This window comes from Dromiciops gliroides, chromosome 5, assembly GCF_019393635.1.
Source record: "Dromiciops gliroides isolate mDroGli1 chromosome 5, mDroGli1.pri, whole genome shotgun sequence".
NCBI lineage: Eukaryota > Metazoa > Chordata > Mammalia > Microbiotheria > Microbiotheriidae > Dromiciops > Dromiciops gliroides.
In genome coordinates, this window is record NC_057865.1 from 257,973,969 (window position 1) to 257,998,542 (window position 24,574).

General features: G+C 37.9%; 1 protein-coding gene across 4 annotated transcripts in view; it reads left to right on the plus strand.

The window, feature by feature from the left end:
• Positions 1-24,574, plus strand: part of TMTC2 (transmembrane O-mannosyltransferase targeting cadherins 2) — a 546,198-nt gene that overhangs the window by 451,136 nt on the left and 70,488 nt on the right. For 2 of the 4 annotated variants that reach the window (XM_043969066.1, XM_043969069.1), the window contains exon 11: positions 13,667-13,730. In XM_043969066.1, the coding sequence (XP_043825001.1) occupies positions 13,667-13,730 (64 nt within the window). Of the gene's footprint in view, positions 1-13,666; positions 13,731-16,379; positions 17,244-24,574 lie in introns of those variants that run through there. The other 2 variants (XM_043969067.1, XM_043969070.1) reach the window with 2 other exon arrangements.

Here is a 24,574-nt window from a genome sequence, read left to right on the forward strand (position 1 = left end):
TCCCTCCCCTTACCCCTTCCTGAGCTGGCAGTCAGATATGGGTCATACATGTATGATTACGTAAAACATTACCATATTTATCATTTTGTACAAGAAAACTTGATCAAAATTTTTAAAAATGAAAGATAGTAAAAATAGCATGGTTCAGTCTGTTCCATCAATATCAGTTCTTTCTTTGGAAGTGGATGGTATGCCTCAACAGTAATCCTTTGGGATTGTCTTGGATCATTGTATTGTTGAGCATAGTCACGTCATTAACATTTCTTCATCAAACAATACTGTTATCTCTGTACACAGTGTTCTCTTGGTTCTGCTCACTTCACTGTACGTCATTTCACACATGTCTTTCCAGGCCTTTTTGAAGTCATCCTGCTTGTCATTTCTTATTGCACCATAATATTCCATCACCATCATACCCCACAGTTTGTTCAGCCATTCCCCAGTTGATGATCATTCCTTTGATTTTCAATTCTTAGCCACCACAAAAAGAACTGCTATAAATATTTTTGTACAAATAAATCTTTTTCTTTTTTGGGGGGATGTCTTTGCAACCCATCTCTTCTTGATTGTGGCACCAACTCTCTATTTTAACATCCTGTGTCATACATATATATATATATATATATATATATATATATATATATATATACATATATTCTCAGAGACATTACTATATCTATACTTATACATAAGCCTTTTCAAAGGCCTACTTATAACATATATTAATGCCCCCCAAAGAGGTCTAAAACCCTTAAATAACCAGTTTCCTTGCTTAGTCTTTTTTTTGTTCCCAGAATCAAGCATATAATAGTTGCTTAATAAATATTTATTTTATTGAGTTGAGCATAAGCCATCTCTGTCCACCTCCACAGTGAAGTTGGCAAAGTCAGGACAGCACTTTGAATTTGGATCTGGGTTCAAATTCTGTTGCTACTAACTACCTTTATGACTTTGCTCAATTCACTTGATTTTTTCTGGGCTTCAGGTTTACTACTGTGGAATGAAGGGATTGGACTACATGACCTGAGGCTCTTTCCATCTCTAAAATAACCTACTGCATACTTTGGCAGTGCCTACAGGGTGACAAATTTCAGAACTTGCCCATGTCTTATCATCATGAAAATTATTGTCCAATTTTTGATTAAGGTTTTCATGTTTAATTATTTTTTGCCTCTATATCATGGCAGGTACTTTTGGCTAAAAATCAAAAAGATTGATCCAGAGGTTTATTAAAAGCATATTTTATGCACTCAGTTCAAGCTGGATCAATATGACAATGAGTGGTCATAATGTATAATTTTAGCCAGTAAATTGGTAAAAGCTAGTTTTCCCTGGGGCAAAAAAGTCAGAAAGAGAATATGGTTCAACCTGCTTGTAAATGATGGGACTTCAAAGTGTTTTCTCATCCCTAAACCAATAGCTGTCCATCAGGGTGACTGCTTAGAATGAACTGGTTGTGACAGTCTAAGACACATTTTCAAACATGAAGAGAGATAGTGTAACAGTTAATTTAGCACTATCAACATAGAGAATATGAAGCAATGTGGAAGAGTATCGAGAAAGTAAACCTTGGAGTCAAGAAGACTAGACTTCAAGGCCTGCCTCCAACATGTGTTGTCCATGTGACCTAGTGAAACCTCTGGGTTCTCCTTAAATCCAAGATTAGAAATTGCAGACAAGTTGCTGATCTACCTGGATAGTAGGAGTTTCCTTAGCTAATAATTTCCTTTCTCATTGAAAGCCTAGAGTTAGACCTTAATGCCCAGGAAGTTCTTTTTGTTTGTTTTTAAACCACCAATTTTAAGGTATAGTGTTATAAATTTCAAATATTTGTTTGTTTATGCTGAATTGTATAGTTTGATTTTGATTGGTTAAAAATTCTCACCAGGGGGCAGCTAGGTGACACAGTGGATAAAGCACCAGCCTTGGAGTCAGTAGGACCTGAGTTCAAATCCGGCCTTAGACACTTGACACTTACTTAGCTGTGTGACCCTGGGCAAGTCACTTAATCCCCCATTGCCCTGCAAAAAAAAAAAAAAAAAATTTCACCAGGATGGCATTGGGATGAGAGTGGATAGAGAGCTAGCATTTCAGTGAGAGTAAGGTCTTACCTCTGATACAATAGCTGTGTCACCCTGGCCAAGTCACTGAACCTTTCATTCTCTACAGCAACTCTCCACCTGGCAGAGCAGGTACCAGTCTTTATTGTTAGAGGAAGTTTCCTTATCTGGAATCCCTAGTGTGACAAAATCACAGATTGGGGGTGGGTGAGGGGGAGAGAGACTGAGACAGAGAGAGACATAGAGACACACGGACAGAGAGAGATGGGGAGAAAAGGGGGAGGAGCGAAGGAAGGAAGGAAGGGAGGAGGAAGGAAGGATGGGTAAATGGGTGGATGAAAGAGAAAGAAGGGAAGGAGGGAGGGAGGAGGAAAGTGAAGGAAGGGAAGGAAAAAGGGAAAGAATGAGGAAAGGGGAAGGAAAAGAGGAAGGGAGGGAGGGAGGAAGGAAGGAAGGAAGGAAGGAAGAAAAGAAGGAAGGAAAAAATGAACAAAAGGAAGGGAGGGAAGGAAGGAAGGAAAGGAAAGGAGGGAATGAATGAAGGAAGGGAGGGAGGGAGGGAGGAAGGGAGGGAGAGAGGAAGGATTCTTAAGTACGCAGTGGCATTATTGCTTCTCCATTCTTCAGAATCTGACCATACTATCTTTTGTAAAGTTTTTAGCCTCCACAAAGTCTCTCACAAGAGGAAGTGTGATACAGTGAGAGCTAAATCCCCAACTCTGAGAGTTGCTCCTTGTGTGCCTTTGGGCAAATCACTTAACATCTCAGGACCTCAATTTCCTTATCTGTAAAATAAAAGTTGCAATCAAAGAGCTTTGAGGTCTCTTCCAGCTGGAGATTTATCCACTCTCCTATTAACACTCTAGAGAATCACTTACTTATTGTGAATTTAGTGTCAAACAAATGTGTCCTCTTGTTCCTGATTGTCCTGATCTCTCATTGGATTGTCAGCTCCTAATGAGTCGGGATTGTTTTCCTTTCCTTTTGTACTCATGATGAGTTAAGCTCTGGGATTCCTAAAATCCTCTGAGCAAATTGGGAGCTTAAAGAATGCTGATGATTGACTGACTGAGGGCCATTTCCCAAAGCCCTGTCATTCCCGATACTGTAATAAAATCTTTACATTTTCCATGCCCAGAGTAGACTCTCAAAGAATGAGCCAAGCTCACTTTCAGGATTATCCAGACTGTGGCTGACTGAGCTATGGAGCAGAGCTGGCTTGCTGTAGGACAGAGACATAAAGAACAAGTGTTAGAGGAATAAATCAGAAAACATTTTTTTCCCATTAATCCTCACTCGAGCCTCATTTGCTTATGAAAAGAAACTTTGGATCCAAGCCCCAGAACACAGGCAGCCATTAGAGATTGTATTGGGGGAATCTGTTCCCAGAACCCTGAAACCGAATCCAGTACTGCCTCCTACACCTGGAGAGATGACACCACCATAAGCCTCTCAGTCCCAGCTGTCCTTGATATGATCCCCCTGCATGCTCAGAACACTGGACCCCTATATCCCATTCACCAGGCCACAGCTCTTGGTTCATAAAACTGCCTGGATAATAACCGCAGTCCTTGCTGACGGCCCCACTAAAATGACTGTTGGAGCCATGTGAAGGGAAGGAGTTGGATACATGTGGGTGCATCTGTTCCATTCAGTTGGCTGTTGCCAGACTCCAAATGAAAGTCAGTGAACTTATAACAGATGCACAGCCTCCTCCTTAATTATCTTTAAAGAGAAATGCTGGAAATGGAGCATGTACGTGACATGATCTCTTAGGATGCCTCTGTGGATAAGATGGGGAAGTAGAGCCTGTACAATATTAGTCAGGCAGATTGGTAACTGATTGAAAATGGTAGATGAGGGGCAGCTAGGTGGTGCAGTGGATAAAGTACCTGCCCTGGATTCAGGAGGACCTGACTTCAAATCTGACCTCAGACACTTGACACTTACTAGCTGTGTGACCCTGGGCAAGTCACTTAACCCTCATTGCCTTACAAACAAACAAAAACAAAGAAACAAAATTGGAGTTGAAGAATGTTGATTAAAGGGATAATGTTAATGTGAAAGGTTATCTCCACTAGCTTGTGATAGGGTTTTATCCTCCTTCTGTTTTATTCATTTTTTTATCAGTGATTTAAGTGGCAATATAGACATAACGTGGTTAGGAAACTTGTAATATTGGAAGGAGGAATAGATAGCATGTTGCATGATAAATACAAGATCTGAAAAGACCTGTGTGATTTTGGACAAGTCATAACTTCTCTTGGGCCTGTTTTTGTTTTTATAAAAATGAAAGGATTAGACAAGCTGATCTCAATTTGTCCTTTAAAGTTTAACAATACTGTAACCCAAGTTTCAAAACTTTGATGCATTTTGCAACTTTCTGTTTATGTGGGACTCCTCATTAGTCTAGGGAAAAATTACTTTTAATATGTGTGTTAGGTATTGGAGGTCCTGCTAGAGCCTAGGAGAAGAGATACTTTGTCCTTCCTCCCTACTTTGAGAGAAAACACAATTGGTTCCAGAGCCTTTTGAGAGAGAAACTAGGGAAGAAAAAGAAAAGATTTTGAAAGGCAGACATTTAGGAGAAAACTGCCTCCCCCTCTGCCCGAAAAAGGTCCCTGGTTTTCAGCTTGTCTTCCTAGAGACTCGGGGAGCTTTCCTCTCAGTGAGATTGAGGGTCCTCTCCTCTCCTTCCCTCCGCTCCCCTCCCCTCTCCTTTCTTCTCTTCTTCTCTCCTCTCCTCCTCTAATCTGTATAAGTGCTCAGATTGTTGTTTGCTTTTTAATTAGATAACTAATTGGTTTATTTGTTCTTCACCTGGGAAGAGAAGGGAAAGGAAGGAAAGGGAAAGCAATATGCATTTACATAGTGCCTACTATGTGCCAGGTGCTGTGCTGAGAACTTTTTTACTAATTTCTCATTTGATCTTCACGACAACTCTACTAGGTAGGTGCTATGGTAATCCCCATTTTACAGTTGAGGAAACTGAGGCAAACAGAGGTCGAGTGTCTTGCCCAGGGTCACACAGCTAGTAAGTGGATGAGGCTGGATTTGGATTCAAATCTCCTTGACTCCAGGCCCAGCACTGTATCTACTGGGCTACAATTAGCCTCCATTTTTATTTGTGTAACTAGCATGTAGTAAAAAGAAGCCAAGCCTTTAGATATGAGCTGCACCCTTTTCTCTTTAAGGGACAGTGACAACGGAAGCAACTTGAACTTTAAAAAATTGATTGTTTCTAGGCTAATAGTATTTAGAAGGCAGATAAGTATACTTCTAGTCTGGTACCCCACTCTCTGAAGAGAATATCATGGCCAAACTTGTTCTCTCTATTTCAACCTCCTTCCAGGTCAGAATCAAAGTCTCTTTTAGGGAGACATAAGAGTTCAGAGATACATATGCATGCATGTCTGTAAGCCTGGGAATACACATAATATAAATGGATACATACTTTGTTATATGCTGTGATATATGATCATAGAATAAGGGGCCATACTTTAAGTCAAGAGAGTGCTAGATTTGGAATAAACAAAATATGAGTTTTAATCCCACCTCTGAAACTTGCGAATTGTGTGCTAATGAGCAAGTCATCTAACTTCTGGGAGCCTCGATGTCTTCATCTGGACAATAATAGGAGGTTGGGGAGAGGGGAGCACTTATACCTGTAGTACTTATTTCACAGGACTGTTACAAGCCTCAAATAAACTATAAAGTCTTTTGCAAACCACATAGTGATGTATAAATGTTGTACTCTTCATAGCTGAAATGCTGTCTAACATCTATCTTTGTAGCCAGATGGAAGGCTTTCATTTGGGGTCATGATGTCAACTGTGACAATACAAGATGAGGGAAATTGCAAAATCTTAGGGACAGAAGCAGCCTCAGAAGCCATCAAGCTCAACCCATACTTAAGCTTGGGTCCTCTCTTTAACACTTCTGATAAATGGTAATCCAGTGTCCCTTGGAATACTTTCAGTGATGGGAAATGACTATATCCCCAGTGAACCCATCCTCATGTGGGTTGGTTTTCATTGTTAGGAAGCATGTCTTTGTATGAGCTAAAATAAGCTTTTCTGTTACTTCTACCCATTGCTGCTTCCTCCTTACCTGCCCTATATGCAGTCTATGATTCCTATGCACATTTTCTTTTTGCCTCTCCTCTTCCCCCTAAGAAATTGAATATCCTGAGGTCATGGACTGTTAGATTTCTTGGTAGTCCCTTCATTTAGTACAGTGCCTGACTGTAGTAATGCTTAATGAATGCTTGTTACCTGACTTCCTCTTAAAAGTCTTGTGGATTCTAGAAGACAGCTATCATGTTTTCCTCAAGTTGCCTCTTCTCCCTGATAAAATGCCTAATTCTTTTGGGCACTCAATTAAAGAACATTTATTAGGCTCTTATTGTATGCCAGACATTTTGCTTGGTACTGGAAATACAAAGACAGGCAAAAAACAATTCTTACACACCAGAAGCTCAGTTTAATGGTGGAGAAATAAGCTGTGTTGTTCTTCAGTCATGTCTGACTTTTTGTGATCCTGTGGACCTCCATCCATGGGGTTTTCTTTGCAAAGGTATGGGAGTGGTTTGCCATTTTCTTCTCCTAACTTGCCCAGGGTCACACAGCTAGGAAGTTTTTGAGACTGGATTTGAACTCAGTTCTTCCTGACCACAAGCCCAGTCCTCTATGTGTTACATTACCCCGCTTTCTCCCAACAAGTTTTGGGCAGTATAAATAGGAAATCATTAAAGACTCTGGTTCCTAGCTCCTCCAGCATCTTGGCTGTTCATCCCTATATAAACCTTAACTTACTTTTTAATGGACTTTCAACAATATGATAACCATAATAATACACATAATTAAGGTAGAAATAATTATTTGTAGCCAATAACTTAGAGATTCGGTATTCCCCCTTTATTCACAGTCTGGACTTGCCCCAATTCCAAAGTCATTAAACTGATTCTCTCTAGTCTTGGTCAGACCCATCCAACCTTGCTAGGAATTTGTTCTGGGTTGGATAAGCCCATTTTGTACTGCTAAGGAGACAGATCTTTTGTCTACACCAGGGCTTCTTAAACTTTTTCCACTCATGACCCCTTTTCACTTGAGAAATTTCTTATGTGAATCCATGTATATAGTTATATAACATAGATATACATAACCTTTTACTGTTGCCAACCCTTTCACAACCCTCAGCTTCACAATCCACAATTTAAGAAGGTAGGGTTTAGATCAAATCTTTTTTTTTTTTTTTTGTGGGGCAATGGGGGTTAAGTGACTTGCCCAGGGTCACACAGCTAGTCCATGTCAAGTGTCTGAGGCCAGATCTGAACTCAGGTCCTCTTGACTCCAGGGCCGCTGCTCTATCCACTACACCACCTAGCTGCCCCTAGATCAAAGCTTCTTAAACTACATACAAGGGGCAGCTAGGTGGCGCAGTGGATAGAGCAGCGACCCTGGAATCCGGAGGACCTGAGTTCAAATCCGACCTCAGATACTTTACACACTTACTAGCTGTGTGACCCTGGGCAAGTCACTTAACCCCAATTGCCTTACCAAAAAAAAAAAAAAAAGATTGCAAACTAAATATGAGGATTGCAAAAAATTTGGCAGCAAATCTTTGATTTGTATATCTATTTTACATACCTATATACCTGGGGTCATATAAAAAATTCTTGGAGGAAGAGGTCATGAGTGGAAAAAGTTTAAGCCCTGGTCTAGATAGGAAGACCTCTCCTACAAGGAGGGCTCATTCAGCCTACCCATTGAAGATGATATGCATTCTTTGAATAGTTAGCCCGAGGCTAGATATGTTCTGGTATAGCCCATCTTTTTTTTTGTTTGGTTTGGTTTTGTTTTTTGTTGAGGCAATTGGGGTTAAGTGACTTGCCCAGGGTCACACAGCTAGTAAGTGTTAAGTGTCTGAGACCAGATTTGAACTCAGGTCCTTCTGAATCCAGGGCCGGTGCTCTATCCACTGCACCACCTAGCTGCCCCAGCCCATCTTTTTAATATAGCCTACTTCTAAATTAAGTTAACCAATCAAATTTGATTGCTTAGCAATGGACCACCTCTTGTCCAAAAGACATAAAAACCTGAGGAAGTAGCTACATGCTTTCTTTTCTTTGAACTGAGAGGTTAAGGAGCCATTTTGCTTCTTTGTTAATCTCTTAACTGATCATGAATGATAATAATTGATTACAATTTACCCAGAATTTTGTCTCTCATAATTGTTTTAATCATCACAGTTTAATAGAGCAAGTCCATGCTCTCATTTTGGACACCATTCCTCTTTTAATGGGGTTAGAGCACTCATTAGCTTTTCTGACTTCTACACACTTTTCACTAACTGGCAGCTAGCAGTATTGGCTATACTTAGAAAGAGGGAGACCTGAGTTTGAATCCAGCCTCAGGCACTTAGTAACTGTATGATGCCAAGCAAGTCACTTAACTGATCTGTGCCCCAGATTCCTCCTTGCTAAAATCTTCCTACTTCACAAGGTTGTTGTTAGGATCAAATGAGTTAACATGTGTAACACTTTAAATATGTTTTCAGACCAAGTGCCATATGTGCGTGTGTTAACTATTTTGTATTATGCAGTCTGCTAAAACCTTCAGAATTTCCCCCCCATCAAAACTGTTTCCTAGTCACAACTCTTCCATTCTGTTTTTGTGCAGGTAATTTTGTCAGCCCCCATGTAGGACTTTACTTTTATCCCTATTAAATATGAACTTATTACAATCAGTCCATCTTGCAAAATTAATGAGTCAACAATTATCATGCAGCTGTCTCTAAAAATCAAACCAAAACAAAAAGCTATGTGATCTTCCATCTTTGCTAAAAGGAAAGTTCTATTCTGGCCTTTGCCCTTATAAATGAGGCAAAACTGAGGAGTAATTAAAAGGAGTTCATTTAAAGAGCACCAAAGCTGAAATATATGGGTAGCCACTTTTTTTTTTTTGTGGGGCAATGAGGGTTGTTCAGTGACTTGCCCAGGGTCACACAGCTAGTAAGTGTCAAGCATCTGATGCCAGATTTGAACTCGGGTCCTCCTGAATCCAGGGCTGGTGCTCTATCCTCTGTGCCAGCTGGCTGCTCCCTCCAGCCATTTTTGTTTTGTTTTGTTTTATTGGTGAGGCAATTGGGGTTAAGTGACTTGCCCAAAGTCACACAGCTAGTAAGTATTAAGTGTCTCATGTCAGATTTGAACTCAGGTCCTCCTGAATCCAGGGCTGGTGCTCTATCCACTGTGCCACCTAGCTGCCCCTCTCCAGCCATTTTTTTTTTGTGGGGCAATGGGGGTTAAGTGACTTGCCCAGGGTCACACAGCTAGTAAGTGTCAAGTGTCTGAGGCCGGATTTGAACTCATGTACTCCTGAATCCAAGGCCAGCGCTTTAACCACTGCGCCATCTAGCTGCCCTATCCAGCCATTTTTAAAGACAACTTTTTGTAACATGAGGAAGACAGTCCTGATAGGTCCAGTCTACAAAAGGGCATGGACCATTGAATCTCAGCTCCTCCCCCATTGCAGCATCATCATAGAAAATGAGATGAGAGTTAAGGAGATGGGTTGACTAGTTCTGGCTAGAAGGCAATACAATAGACCAGGGAATGGGATCAAAGTACATGCACAGACTAGCAGACTCCTCTCTCAACAGACAGATTAATCATCACTACGTGCTGTACCCAGAAGACAAGCCAGACTGGAAACAATGGGGTCACTTAGGGCAATATCTTTAATAGAATTACATAATCCAGAACAAAGAATATAATAGTCCCATGATACTCTGTGCTGAGTAGATGCTTGGAGTATGGTATTCAGTTAGGAGCCATAAATTAAGAAGAACACTGAGAAATAACTGGTTTCTACATATGAGGACGAGCAACTGAGAAGGTGATGGGGGCATTATGTGAAGAATGCTCAAAGGAACGAGATTTATTTAGCCTGGAGAAGAAAAGACTAAAGAAATACTTGAAAGCAATCTAGTGAATATTTGAAAGACCGCCATGTGATTCCAGAGGGGAGGATTTCGACCAGTAGGAAGAAGGAGAGAGGGGGATAATTGGATATTTGGCTCAATGTCAGGGAGAAGTTTCTAACAATTAGGCTTGTCTAGAAAATGTATATTGCCTCATGAAGTAGTCATTTCCTTCTTTCTGGTAGTGTTTGAGCAGACACATACGCCAAGCTGTCAGCATTTTATAAAAGGAACTCCAGAAGGCTAAGAGAGGTGAAATTTTATGGCCTTGTTAAAAGGAAAATTCTTTACTCAGGCTTTGGCCCTGATTAGTGAGGTGAAACTCAGGAAAAAGAGAATTAAAAGGAGTTTCTTTATTAAAAGTATGTCAAGGTGGCAACATGTTGATGGGCTGATCATTAGAGATCAGTAAGAGATTCAAGATGGAGCTAGCTTTTATCAATAATTTTCATAATTGCATAAAGATAATTCAGATAGGTCCATGTCAGCAAAAGGAGATGCACCATCATGTCTCAGGTCCTCCCCAATCACAATTATGTGCAGATTAACAGGTACCAGGTGGCCTTGTATGTGAGGAGTAGCAGGTAATACAGAAACTGTAGTCTGCGTGATATCTCCCTTGACAGAGTGATTGACAAGCAGGACTGGGAACAATGAGTTACTGAGTAAGCATATTTTTTGGGGGAAAAGGGGTGCAGTTGGATTTAAGTGACTTGCCCAGAGTCATACAACTACTAAGTGTCTGAATCCAGATTTGAACTCAGGTCCTCCTGATTCAACAGGTGGGGTGATCCACTATACCACCTACCTGCCCCCAGCATAACTTTCAATAACCTCTAATTTAGGTCTCCTACAGCTTTGAGCATTTGTGATTCTGTGGATAGTCTTTGTACATTCATTCTTAGTAACCATGTATACTGTATATACATTATATACAAATATAAACATATGTATTACATACATATGTTCATATGTATGCAAATATTTTTTATTTCCCCCTCCTCATCTCTCCTGCTTTTTTATATGTCATCCTCATCCCTATCTCACCTCAGACATTTTCTAGCTGTATGACCCTGGGCAAGTCACTTAACTCCTATTGCCTCAGACATCCAGGGCCATCTCCAGTTTCATTCTCATTTATAGCTTGCCACTGGACCCAAATGGCTCTGGAGGAGAAAATGAGGTTGGTAACTTTGCACAGGCCTCCCTCATGTAAATCTAAATCACTTTGAGTCATGACATCACCCCAATGTCATGGTCCTTTTCGGGGACAAAGGACAAACAACAACCCACTGGAACCTTGGACTCTGGCTATCAGTTCCTTAGCTCTGAAAGATGAGTCTTCACTGTACTGTATCTAGGACCAGACCTCTACACCAGTTCCCTGTCATCTTTTCAACAAATCCACTGCAGTGCCTAAGTCTTTCTGACTCTATTTTGAGTGTGGCGTCTCTCCCAACTCCCAACCCTTTAGAACATACGGTCCTTGAGAGCATCAACTGTTTTGTTTTGTGCTCATATGTATATCTCTAGCACTTAGCACAGTGCCTACACATGGTGATTAATAAATAATCTATCTTTCTATCTGTCTATCTATCTATCTATCATCTATGTAGCTATTTATCTCAGGGTTAATTGTTTGAACCTCCATGCATTGATAGATGCTTTGCTAACGTTTCTGTTCATATATCAAGTGAGAGAAATGATAATTTCTCTTATATTAATAACCAACTATTGAATTGGAACTAAGGTTTTTCCCCTTTTCTACTTCCTCATTCAGCAATCAGTTCCAATAGGTCATTCAGGCAGCCTTTGAAGTATAGGACTGATAATTAGAGCTGATAATAAGATCTGTTCAAACGGTAAAAAAAAATTCTAGTTTAGTTGAATTGATGGATTAGAACAAAGATTATTCTAGGTGGTGTGATATGAGTATAGAAAAGCCTCTTTGACCTAGACAGAGTGATCGGTCACATCCCCCAGGCCCTCATTACAATAAGCCCACCTCTTGTTGTAATATCCATTCTTTCATAGCTTGTTAGCCAGAGTTAATTGCCATTCTCAGGAATACCCACTCTTACAAGGGCATATAAGCATTGAGTAGGTTTCATGAGAGATCTTTGGCTTTCAAGAGTGTCACTGACCCTTTTTATTAATTATAGCTAGCATGATAAATGAAATGATTACCTATAAACTATCGTTGTTGAACTTTTTATATGCTATGACATAAATGAAAATGTTAGTGTGTATTTATAAGGTAAAGTCAATTGGGTTACATGGTCCAATGGATAGAGTGACAGGCCTGTAGTCAGGAAGACCTAGATTGAAATCTGGCCTAAGACACTTTCTAGCTGTATGACCCTGGGTAAGTCACTTAACCCTGTTTGCCTCAGTTTCCTCATTTTTAAAATGAGCTGGAGAAGGAAATGACAAACTACTCTAGTATCTTTGCCAAGAAAACCCCAAATGGGGTCACAAAGAGTAAGACATAAATAAAACAATAGAACAAGAACATCTCTCAGGTGCTCACAGGGACAAAAACCCTACCATTCTACTAGCTGTTTTATTATCGCAACTTTCTTTTGCTGTGAACACTCACCTTGGCTTTTTTGTTTGTTTGTTTTGGTGGGGCAGTAAGGTTTAAGTGACTTGCCCAAGGTCACACAGCTACTTAGTGTTAAGTGTAGGAGGTTGGATTTGAATTCAGGTCCTCCTGATCCCAGGGCCAGTGCTTTATCCACTTCGCCACCTAGCTGCCCCCAGTTTGGCTTATTTTTTTTTTTAAATGGAGATACTCTTTCCCTATAAAGTTTCTTTCTTAAGTATCAAACCCTAGTCTCAGTTTATACAAATATTAGTTTTAGTAGTCATAAAATTTATTAATAATAATTGATAATACAAAGAAATATGTGTATCCACAATGTATTGGTTATAAGCAAAGTCAGTCAGAATCACCTCTAACCATTAGTTACAAGTTCTGATTTCTCTATATCCAATGAATTTACAGTTTAGCAATTTAGCTCTTTCAAGATGATAGTCAAAAAATCTCTTCTGAATTCTTAGGGATAAATGCCATGACTGTATTATATGGAAAGACTCTTGCTGGGAATAATGTTGTGACATGAAGCGACGTTACATGGATATGCATTTCCATCAAAGATTGAGCACCAGTTGATGGATGCATCAGAATTGTCCTGGCATAAACAGGAGCTTATACTTCAATAGTAAAAGATATATCCATTTGCAATGTTAGGCCTTAACTGCTTCAGTTAGCATTGTGAATATTAGCTAAGCCTGAGTTCCTGCTGTTAAATGCCAAATGTGGAGTATTAAACTACACCTGAAAAAATTCAGATGGCTATCAAAGAAAATCAACATATGATCGATCTATCTTGACTTTTTTCCTTTAAGAATCTTGAATCACCCTTTTGCTGATTCTTCTTATTGCTTTGGACATCATCTAGTTTTTTTATACTTTGTTGTGACCTTATCTTAATCAGTGTTTTTGCAGTTCTAAAACAGACAACAAAACTTCAAATGTTGGCATTGTTTTACAACATGGGGATTCTATTAACCCATCTTCAGTTTTCAATTAAATGCTATTTCTTTTCTTTCCCTGACAGACAAGCTAGCCTCAATGAAGCAGCTGAGAAATATTATGAACTGGCAGCCAGGCTGAGACCTAATGTAAGTACTTGCTTAATGACAAGCATTACTCAGTGTGATGGACTCACAGCATGGGTTACATTTGCGGACAGAAGAGTATGTCATGCCTAGCTTTCTGATCTGTGAGCTCTCATCCTGAATACCCTCTTAATGGATAATTCTACAAAGAAATCTGCCAATCTCCACTTCTCTGTTTCCCAGAAATAAAACCACTATGTGGGTTGTATGAAATGTAATTAATTTGGGTCATTTGGATAACGATTTTAGCATTCATGCATGCTTTACATTTTGGTGGCTTTTTAAAATTAATTGCATAATTCTTTGGAAAAGTATTTTATCATGAAATAAAATATGTAGCCCTGTAGCTTCATATCCTATTGAAAAAAGACACAGGAACCTTTTTAGCATCACCAATATTTTCCTGTTCTTATGTGCTGTTAAAAAATTCAAGACATGGATCTTTCTTTTCCCACAGTTTTCATTTCTGACAAATGCCTTCTTCAAACTTCAGCAGAAGTTGTTTGCATTAGAATTTTTCCCCAGGGTAGTCCCACTTCTGTAAAGTGAGAGGGCTATAAATTAGATCATTCCTGTTTTAAGCAGAGCAGCTTCTTTATGATAAAAATGACTTTGTATCTGGCTTCCACTGATGTTCTTTCTTTGGCACAATGTGAACTTCCATGCAATTCTTCTAATTTTTTTCTTTCTCTCTTCTGCCCTGTTCATCCTCTATGTGGGCCCCCTGAATATCTTTAGATACTTGGAATGTAAAGAGAGAGAGTGTTTACATGGGAGACCTAAAAGTAATGAGTCTGATTTCAATAAGGTACACAAGAAAATCAATATCACTGCTTTATATACTAATCAAGACTTTTAGCTTGGGGATTTCTACCACGTGTAACTTCATTTTGAATACCAGTCACTCTTCTTTGGGGAGGGCAAGATGTAATACAAAGATATGTGTAAAAGTATATAGTAAGGCAGATACCTTTAAGAGATTCTATCAATCGGTTTTAATGGATTATCTTGATTCCTCTCCCCCCAAAAAGGATGAACAGGAATTCAAATTTATATAGTGTTTTAATGTTTAAAAAGCTCTTCATGTTCATTGGTGTTGTTACCTTGAGCAAGTAATTTAGTCTTTCTGGGCCTCTGTTTCTTAATCTATAAAAAAACCATGAGATTGGAGTAATTAGCCTCTGAGAACCCTTCCAGTCATATATCTATAATTCTATCATCCTCTCTATTCCTGATGCTACCACCTTAATACAGGCTCTCAATACCATCTGTCTAGAGAAGTGGTCTCTCTCCTACCTCTAATCCACCCCAAAATAAAATCTATTGACAATATTTTATATGACACTATCACTCTTCTACTGAAATGTTTTTCATGGCTCCCTATTGCCTACAGAGTTAAGTTAAAACTCAAGGCCCTGCATCTCCCTGGCCTGCCAACATCCTTATCTCATATAATTCCGTGCAATGTACTCTGCTCAGGCAAAAATGGACCACTTGAGCCCACGACAAATATACTGAGTGCTCTGACATGATCTTTGACCATGCTCTTCCTTATTCTTAAAATGCCCTTCTTTGCCCTCTTTATTCACTGAGTTCTGATCCATTTTCTAAAGCTCAGCTCAAATTCCAGGCCCTCCATGAAACCTTCATAGTCATTAATAGTCTTCTTCCCTCAAACCTTACATGGTCCCTTGTTGTAAAACTCCGTAATTAATTTATATAATAGCATTTAAGCTTGTGTTAGCAACCTATTAGAGTGTAAACTATTTGAAAATAAGGATTGTATCTTACCTAAAATTTTTCTATCTCCTGATACCTAGCACAATGCTTTGCTAACAAAAGGTACTTCACGGTTAGAATGTATAAAACTTTAAGGTTTTGTAAAGTTCTTTCCAAATATTATCTCATTTTATCCTCCTAATACCACAGGGAGATTGATTCTATGATTACCCCCATTTTACAAATAAGGAAATTGAAGCAGACAAAGATTAAGTGATCTACCCAGGGTCATATAGGCTGTAAATGTCTGAGTCAGGATTTGAATTTATGTCTTACTGACTCCTGGTCCAGTGCAGTACCTCACTTGCCTAGTTATCATAATATTCCATGCAATGATAATTTACATTTAATAAATGTTTATAATGTCAACACATGAATGACAGGTGATGGATCTCAGTAAAGAGCCAACAGATTATAGTTGTGATATGTTGCATTCAGGGTCAGATTTGTTTTTTGCAATGGTTTGTTTAAATTCAGTAACTGCTTTTCTTTGTATATAGAGGGTTCTTTTGGGAGGAAATATTGGGATACTGAGAATGTATAGTGGTATAAAACAAAAAAAGAAAAGAAAGAATTGAAAATATTTTTAAATAAATGCACAACTTTGACCTGACCAGAATGATAGATTCAAAGAGGAAGAGATCATCTATAATCCCTAGGATTGAAGTGCCTTTAAGAAGCTGGCTATGCTGCCTGGGAAGGATTTTGGAGAGGGGAAAAAAAAGAAAATTACAAAAAAAGAAAAAAATTACTTCAATAAGTAGCCATGTGGGAGCAGTCCATTTGAAGTATAGCATATGAAAAAAAATATAAATAACAAAAATATCAAACACCACATGATTATATCATTAAATTCATAATTTCCTCTGCCAGAGCAGGTTGGTGACCTCTCTTCAACTTAAAGTCTGAGAGGATTGCCAAGATGACCCTGGAGAAGAAATTGAGACTGAAGACTTTGCATAGCCCTGCCTCACTTAAATCCAATTCACGTGAAAGTCAAGACTTCCTGATGTCATTGGTCCTCTTTGAGAATGAAAGATGAACAAGAACAGCAATCTCCAGCATTTAATACATTGCCTAACACATAGGTGACACTTAAGTAATGTTTATTTTTAAAAAAAAAGAAATGTTTATTGACTGACTTACTGACTAACTTAATTCATGGAAAACTATAAAAACGGAAACGCAGTTTGGAATTAATTATAAAGTGTCCTAAATGCCAGGGAAAGGAGTTTTTACTTGACTTGGCAGGCAGTAGGAAAACACTATAGGATTTTTAGTAGAGGAGTGACACATTCCGTCTTCTGCATTAGAAAGATTACCATGACAGGAAGATGAAAGATCTATTTGAGAGGAGAATGACTGCCAACAAAAAGAGAAGTTCCCTCTTTTCCTTGGGATCCTCATGATCTATATTGACACATTCTACTTCCCCCAAGTTTTTATAGAGAGGAAAAGCATTCAGCTTGAAGTGTGGGTGATGCTAGTTCCACACCATGACTCTACAGGGAGAACATTGTGGGTGGTGCAGATGAGTTCAGCTGCATCATGGCCAGAGGCAATAATTTTGGGTAAAAGTTTATCACTCATTTAGAACTAATTTTGGAGTCATTGAAAGGGTTTACTTCAAAATTCCTATATATTTTATCTCTAAGATGCCTTTGTAACAAAGTTTTATTGTCCGATTTACTTCATTTTGAAGTGTTGTATGTTGGATTTGAGGGAATGTTTCTTATATGTTATGGTATACCTCCATGATAATTAAGGAAGACAATCTATATTCAGATAAACACTTCTTTTTTTTTTTTGTCTTGCTTTCAATCCTTCTGCTTGATATCACTCAACAAACATTTATTAAATGCTTGCCACACAATGTTCTCTATCAGCTCTTCAACCCTTCTACTGCATAATTTATCTAATTCATTAATATTGAAAATAAAATGTGGCATCAATTTTTTATGGCTGCTGTTCTACTTTATTTGACTTTTTGTACAAAAATGAGTAAAGATTAAACTCCATATTATGTTTTTAAAAACTCTTACTGGAGTGATAAAATGCTTTACCAAATATTTTCTCATAGATTGTTTTTTTTTTAGTTTTTCTACTTTCCCCCCTTCAAGTCATTAAAGACAATTTACATTAGTCAGTTTAACTATCAATAATTCATCTTATCCTCTCTCCTCTTTGCATCCTATTTGCCTCAAAATGATGCTGTCTGAAGTCGAGAGAGAATATTTAAATGGAATTGCTGTTAACTATTTGTACTAAGATGTTCACAGATATCCAATCTCGCCCTCATTTTCTGTGAACATTAGCTTTATCTTTCCTGTGGGAATCAGGCCAAATTCTGCATTAAATGGTGTATTGCTGAATTGCTGATTATTTCATCAATCAGAAGGTGAAAGTGGTGATGAAAGGAACCATTCACTAGTTGATATCAGATTCTGACCAATAAGAAACAAGATTGGTTGCCACGGTTAAAATAATAGGACCTTTAGAAAAAGGGACAATTTTATCTTAGAATTTTTGATAATTGAAGTAAGGACAACTGGACATTGTATGATATGTACTGGAGAGGATGGAGAGCCCATTTTTACACCATGCCCTAGAAGAAAATAACATCTCCTTGCTCAAATTTCTCATAGTTCTCTTTCTAGGTTTCTTAAATGTACTTGTCTCACTCCCCTTCTTGTTAAAGTTATTTTTCTATGTGTCTTTTCCCCTCCTGATTGGACTATAATCCCTTTAGGGTATCACTAACACCTCGAATGGAATCTTGGATACAAGAGTCAAAATCAGTCAATCAATAAGCATTTATCTTTGAACATCAATGGTGGTCAAATAGGAGAGCAGTGGTAATTAAAGCTGTTTTTGGAGACTGCCCAGATTTTGGAAAATGTACAAGGACAAGGATATCTTGTTTAAAGATATTACTTATTTTAGATAATGTTCCAGGTCAACCTACAAACCTTGGTTCACTGTGTGAGAATATGCACATGCTCATTAGCTAAGATGTGGATTTTTACTTACCATTGTAGATATGAAGATTTAAAGAAAGCTGAGACAATTTAATCTATACTGCTAATTTATCTTAAAAGACAAGAACAGCATTTTGTGATATTGTCACTGTAGACTTATCTTTAATTATGATATTCAGATTTTAATTTTTAAAAAATAATGCTTTCTATAACTACCCTATTAGTTTATAATAAATTTGAATGAAAAATATATTATCCTTCCTTGTTATGTTACATTAATAAAGAAATAAAAAGGCTATTTAAAATTTTTATTGCATATCACCAATAGGCTAGAATCAATTACCATATTTTACCCATAAATGTTTCTCTGAATAGTGCAAATTCAAATAACAGGATTCATTAAATAGGACCTAGCTGAAAAGGGAGGGAAGGAGGGAGGAAGGAAGGAAGGAAGGAATAGGAAAGAAGGAAGGAACCAAGAAAGAAAGAGAAATGCAGGAAGGAAAGATGAAAGAAAGAAATCAAGAGGAAAGAAAATAGAGAAGTAAGAAGGGATAGGAGCAAAAAAATATATTAGATGTGTTAGTCTTACAAAAGGATATGGACACCTCTTCCTTGGAGACGGGGAGAGAGGAGAGTATGGTTGAAATACTAGAAAATTCTGAGGCAGTAAAGAGTATGTTTCATGACAGATGAAGAAGAGAGGGTTAGAGAGCATAGATTGCCTTTCATCTTATGAAATGTAGTTGATGGTCAGGTCTAGGGAAAGTGGGCATGTGAAAGAGAGAAACTATTGCATAGGGAGTTCAGAAGAACTGGGTTTAGGTTCAGCCTGTGACACATAGCAGCTGTGTGACCCTGGATAAATCACTTAACTTCTCTAAAATTACTGGTTACAGAGGAATTGCTGACCTGTGTTTTGTGGAGGGAGTTTCCCGCTACTATGGAGAGGGGTAATTGTAGTAGACAAAAGGATTTGGGAAAACAACTGTGGGGATTCCAATGGTATTAAGTAACAGTAGATAAACAATCTAGACAAATGGCTTATCTGAATTTGCTGGACAATTGTCAATCCAACAAGTTTACTGTTGTTATTAGTGTAAAGTTTTAGGCAGTTCATAATCAATGAATTCTAAACAAAGTCCTCAAACTTTCTGGGGATAATAGTATTGTTGTCCACCTGAGTTTTATATGTTTAATATTGTACTCACAAATTGTTTTTGCTAATTTCATATTTTATGAAGGCACCATATCAGACATTAATAATATATGAACTTGGGGCAGCTAGGTGGTGCAGTGGATAGAGCACCGGCCCTGGAGTAAGGAGTACCTGAGTTCAAATCTGGCCTCAGACAGTTAACATATACTAGCTGTGTGACCCTGGGTAAGTCACTTAACCCCAATTGCCTCACTAAAAATAAATAAATAAATAAATAAATAAAATAATAATAAATGAACTAGAAAAAAATAATATATCAACTTGCCTAGGATGTTCTTCAAGTTTGTAAAGCTCTAACAGCATCTTTTTCCAGACAATTGGAGGTCTTCATTATTTTGATCCATGCTTATAAAACTGAAGCATCATTCTATGTCAAGCTTTATAGCAATAATTCTGTGGCCAAAAAAAAAGGAAAAAAGAAGGAAAAAAACACCATAAGAAAAGAAGCATGAGTAAAGAGGTTACCATTATTGAGTGCAACTGTGTCATAACCAATGGCATGTTTTCTAAAATTGCATTTGTGCTTGGGATATGGAGAAGGAGTGGAATTCGTATTTTATAGTAAATATAGAAAGATTGAGAAGACAACAGAGACAAAACCTCCCAAGTGATTGGCATGGGATTGGAGGGAAATGATTAAGGGTTGGGATTCTTTGACCTGAAGAAAAGAGACCAGGGTAGGATGTTTCAACAATTCTTCAAAGATATACATATAGGTATTATCCAGAGATATATGACAAGCTATTCTTTATCTCTCTCCAAACTAGAACAAAAGAATGTGAAATTAAATTAGAGTTAGGGAAATTTAAATTAGAAAAAGGGAGAACCTGTTAATTTTTTTGATTTGTTGGGAAAATTGAAGTTAATTAAAATGAATTACCTTGGATGTGCTTAATGTATAGCTGTTTGTGAGGTGTGAGGGAAATTAAATAAGTTCTTGATAGCCTTGACTAAGGCTTCTGTGGTATGTGGTGAATGTTAATTATATTCACTCACTGTAAAAATACAGATTTTGTATTTTGTCCTGAAGCAACTGAGGAGTCACTGAAGCTATTGGTGATTTTCAGATAGGTGAATCTCACACATGATGGTACCCCAAGGCATTAAAAAGGTTCCCTTCTGCTTGAAATATTTCTTCTTTGACCTGGATTGCTGGAATTTTGCTACAATATTCCTGGGAGTTTTCATTTTGGAATCTCTTTAATGTGGTAATCAGTAGATTCTATCAATTTCTATTTTACCCTCTGTTGGGAGGATATTGGGGAAGTTTTCCTTGACAATTTCCTGAAATAGGGAATCTTGGCTCTTTCTTTGATCATAGCTTTCAGGTAATCCAATAATTTTTAAATGATCTCCCCTCAACCTCTTTCCAGGTCCGGCATTTTTCTCATATGAAATAGTTCACATTTACTTCTATTTTTTTTTTCATTCTTTTGACTTTTATTGTTTTATGATGTCTTGTGGAGTTATTAGCTTCCAGTTGCCCAATTCTAATTTTTAAGGAATTATTTTCTTCAATGAGCTTTTTGTAGCTCTTTTTCCATTTGGCCAATTCTGGTTTTTAAGGTGTTTTTTCTTCATCTTTTTTAACCAAGCTTTTAATTATCTTTTCATAATTTTCTTTCTTTGCTTTTATTTATTTACCTAATATTTCCTCTACCACTCTTAATTGATTTTGAAAATCATTTTTAGCTCTTCCAGGAATTCTTATTGGGTTTTTTTCTAACTCACATTTTTTTTTTTTTCTTCAAGGCTTTGCCATGTCATTCTCTTGCTCAAGAAGTTACATGCTTCTAGGATGAAATCTAGACTCCTCTATTTGGCATTTAAAGCCCTTCACAATATGATATTTACCTCTCTTTCCAGATTGATTTTACAAACTTTCCCTTCATGTACTCTGTGCTTTAGGAAAATTTACTTATTTTCTACTCCCCATACTCATAAATCCCATCTCTTTTCTCTGCTCCTTTGCTCAGGGTGGGTGTCTTATATGCTTAGAATGCATTCACTACTTACCTTTGCCATACCTTAGTTAGACAAAGTTATATGCTAGACAATTACTTAGGAAGGGTCTGAGTGTGGGTTCAAACTCAGGACTTCTTGACTTTGAGTCCATTGTTCTATCGCTGTGCCAACTAGCTGTGTCATTTTATGTCTTACTCTATAGTCTTTGAGAACTGTGGCAAAAAAAAAGTCATCTTGGATTGTCTGACAATCAGCCAATCTCCAAACATAAGTAGGTTGGTCTCAAAAAACAATACAACTGGCACCAAGGATATATTCAAAGCCGTTTTAGTTTTTTAGGGTCACTGCCATGTCACAATCAGATATTGGAATAGGACTTTATCCCATACAATATGTTTATATGTGCAGAAAATATGTGTGTAAGTATATATGTGTGTATATATATATATATATAATTTATATATATGTGTGTGTGTGTATATATATATATATATATATATATAAAATTTATTGCACAAAAGCACTTTTCTCAAATTCCATTTTGCATGCCATACTATTATTCCCTGATCACCCACAAACTTGGACTAAATGGATGATTGCTGTAATGAGGAGCTGATTCTTATATTCCTCATAAGTTTCCCAAACTCTCAAATATCAGAAGATCAGTAAAGGCCAGCATAATTCGGCTATTTTCTCAGTTCTAAATCCTTGGTGGTGGTAGACTTTCCTGTGGTCACTTTATTAGATAGCATGTAATTAGCCACATTGAAATCTTTGATTTCCTTGAATTTTTTTTTAATTTCAAATACCCCATGGGTAATCATTCTGGGAGATTTATTTTGGTTACATCTGTATGAACTTCAACCTTGTTTAGATTCATAACAATCAAAATCTTTGTCGTGGTTGGTAATTCAGAAAACAAACTTGAATAACTTTGTTGGGCAAAGCCTCTGGGAAATTCAGTTTGATTTAATTCTCTTAGCCTAAGCATATTTTTATATTTATTCATTTTTGACTCACATTCCTTTATAGGGATGTCATTTACAGAGTGTCACTTGCAGCCAATTAATAAGTTTGAATTATGAGATCCCCCTATGCCAAAATTCTCTTTTGTTAATTGAATAATATGTAGCTCTTCAATGGAGACTTCCTTTTTATTTAATTTCATAGTGCCAATCTGCACTACCACCCTGCTTCACTTCCATTTTGGGATGCTTAGATAGTATTCACACCTGTGGCTGCTGTGTTTCATTTGAATACTTGTTACAACACTTAGGTATGTGCTCTACTTATTTCATTATTTGACTTAGCAGGGTTGGAACTAATACAAAGCCACTGAGGTTTTGTCCAAAGATAATGATATGGGGGGGGGCACTTCCCACACTTTCTGGATATGTGCCAACATCTAACATATAACACAACTCTGCTTTTTCATTTGTGCCCATTCCCCGTGTCCCATCACCATAACTTCCCCCTCCCCAAGCAAGCCTTCCTTGGTAGATCAATATTCTCTGAGGTATATCACCTGCAATCAGACTGTCCTCAGGGCCACCATTTCCCCCACAATGCTTTTGAGAAGGTAAAGGATTCTTTCTAATCAATCTGGATGAATGAAGGAATACGTGAATAAAAATCTTTTACTGAATATTTACAATCTGCTGGCACTGTGATAAGTGCTGGGGAAGTAATTACAAAAGCAAGACAAGTCTTACCCTCAAGGAGTTCAGGTTCCAGTATGGAAATGACTGTTTAGGAAGGCCCAGGCATGGGAACTGAGAACTCCTAAGTGGCTAAACATTCAATCAGCATGGTCTCTGGGTGTCTAATTTGGAAAATAGAGCAGCAGCAGCAGCAGGTCAATCCCTTGTTTGCTCTCTCCCCAGCTTTGAGGAAGTAGCATATATTGGAAAGTATGATGGCTCTGAAATCAAAGAATGCTGGTTCAAATCCTACTCCAGGTACTCATTGAATTGGAAACCCTTCTCATCTCTTTGGACTTCCCTTTCCTCGACTGTAAAATGGGGTGGTTGGACTAGAAGTCTTCTGAGATTCTTGCCAGTGCTGGATCTATGCGATACTTTGATCCTATCCCCCTCATCCTCTCTCTTTCTCTCCATATTTCCCTCCCTACCTCTAGCATTTATCCAATTCTATGACACAAAAAGGACATCTTGAATGCTCGGCTAAAGATGTTTAATTTAAAAGCTCAGAAGACACTTGAGGCTGCCAAAGTGAATTGGGTGGGATGCATTCTTCGTGTGATTGCATACATGACCTGGAAGTGACTGCAATCCCAGTCTGATATCCATGAGCTATGAATCTACAGCTCTTTAATCTCTTTGTCATGAATGGATACCATCTAAGATGCCATATCCTAAGATTGAGTGAAAGGATGTTACACTTCAAGGGACAAAGAAAAAAATTAAATTGATCAAACAAGTTATAAGATTATTTGATAGATGAATATTTTCAGGGCAGCTAGGTGGTGCAGTGGATAAAGCACTGGCCCTGGATTCAGGAGGACCTGAGTTCAAATCAGACCTCAGACATTTAACACTCACTAGCTGTGTGACCCTGGGCAAGTCACTTAACCCTCATTGCCCCCCCCCAAATAATCTAGATGAGTATTTTCCCACCTATCAGGATCCAAAGATGACCAATGTTATTTTGGAAAACTATATATCATTATTTTAGAGATAGGTAGATAAATGGAAGGATAAGATGGATAGGTGGCTACTTCTTTACTTATATGTTTATCCATATGTCTTTATTATCTTGGTCTATATTTACATTAGAATAAGGAATTGACTGAGCTCCCATTGAGTTAATTCCCTTTTCCAATACAAATTTTTTTGGTTTGGTTTGGTTTTTTGGGTTTTTGGTGAGGCAATTGGGGTTAAGTGGCT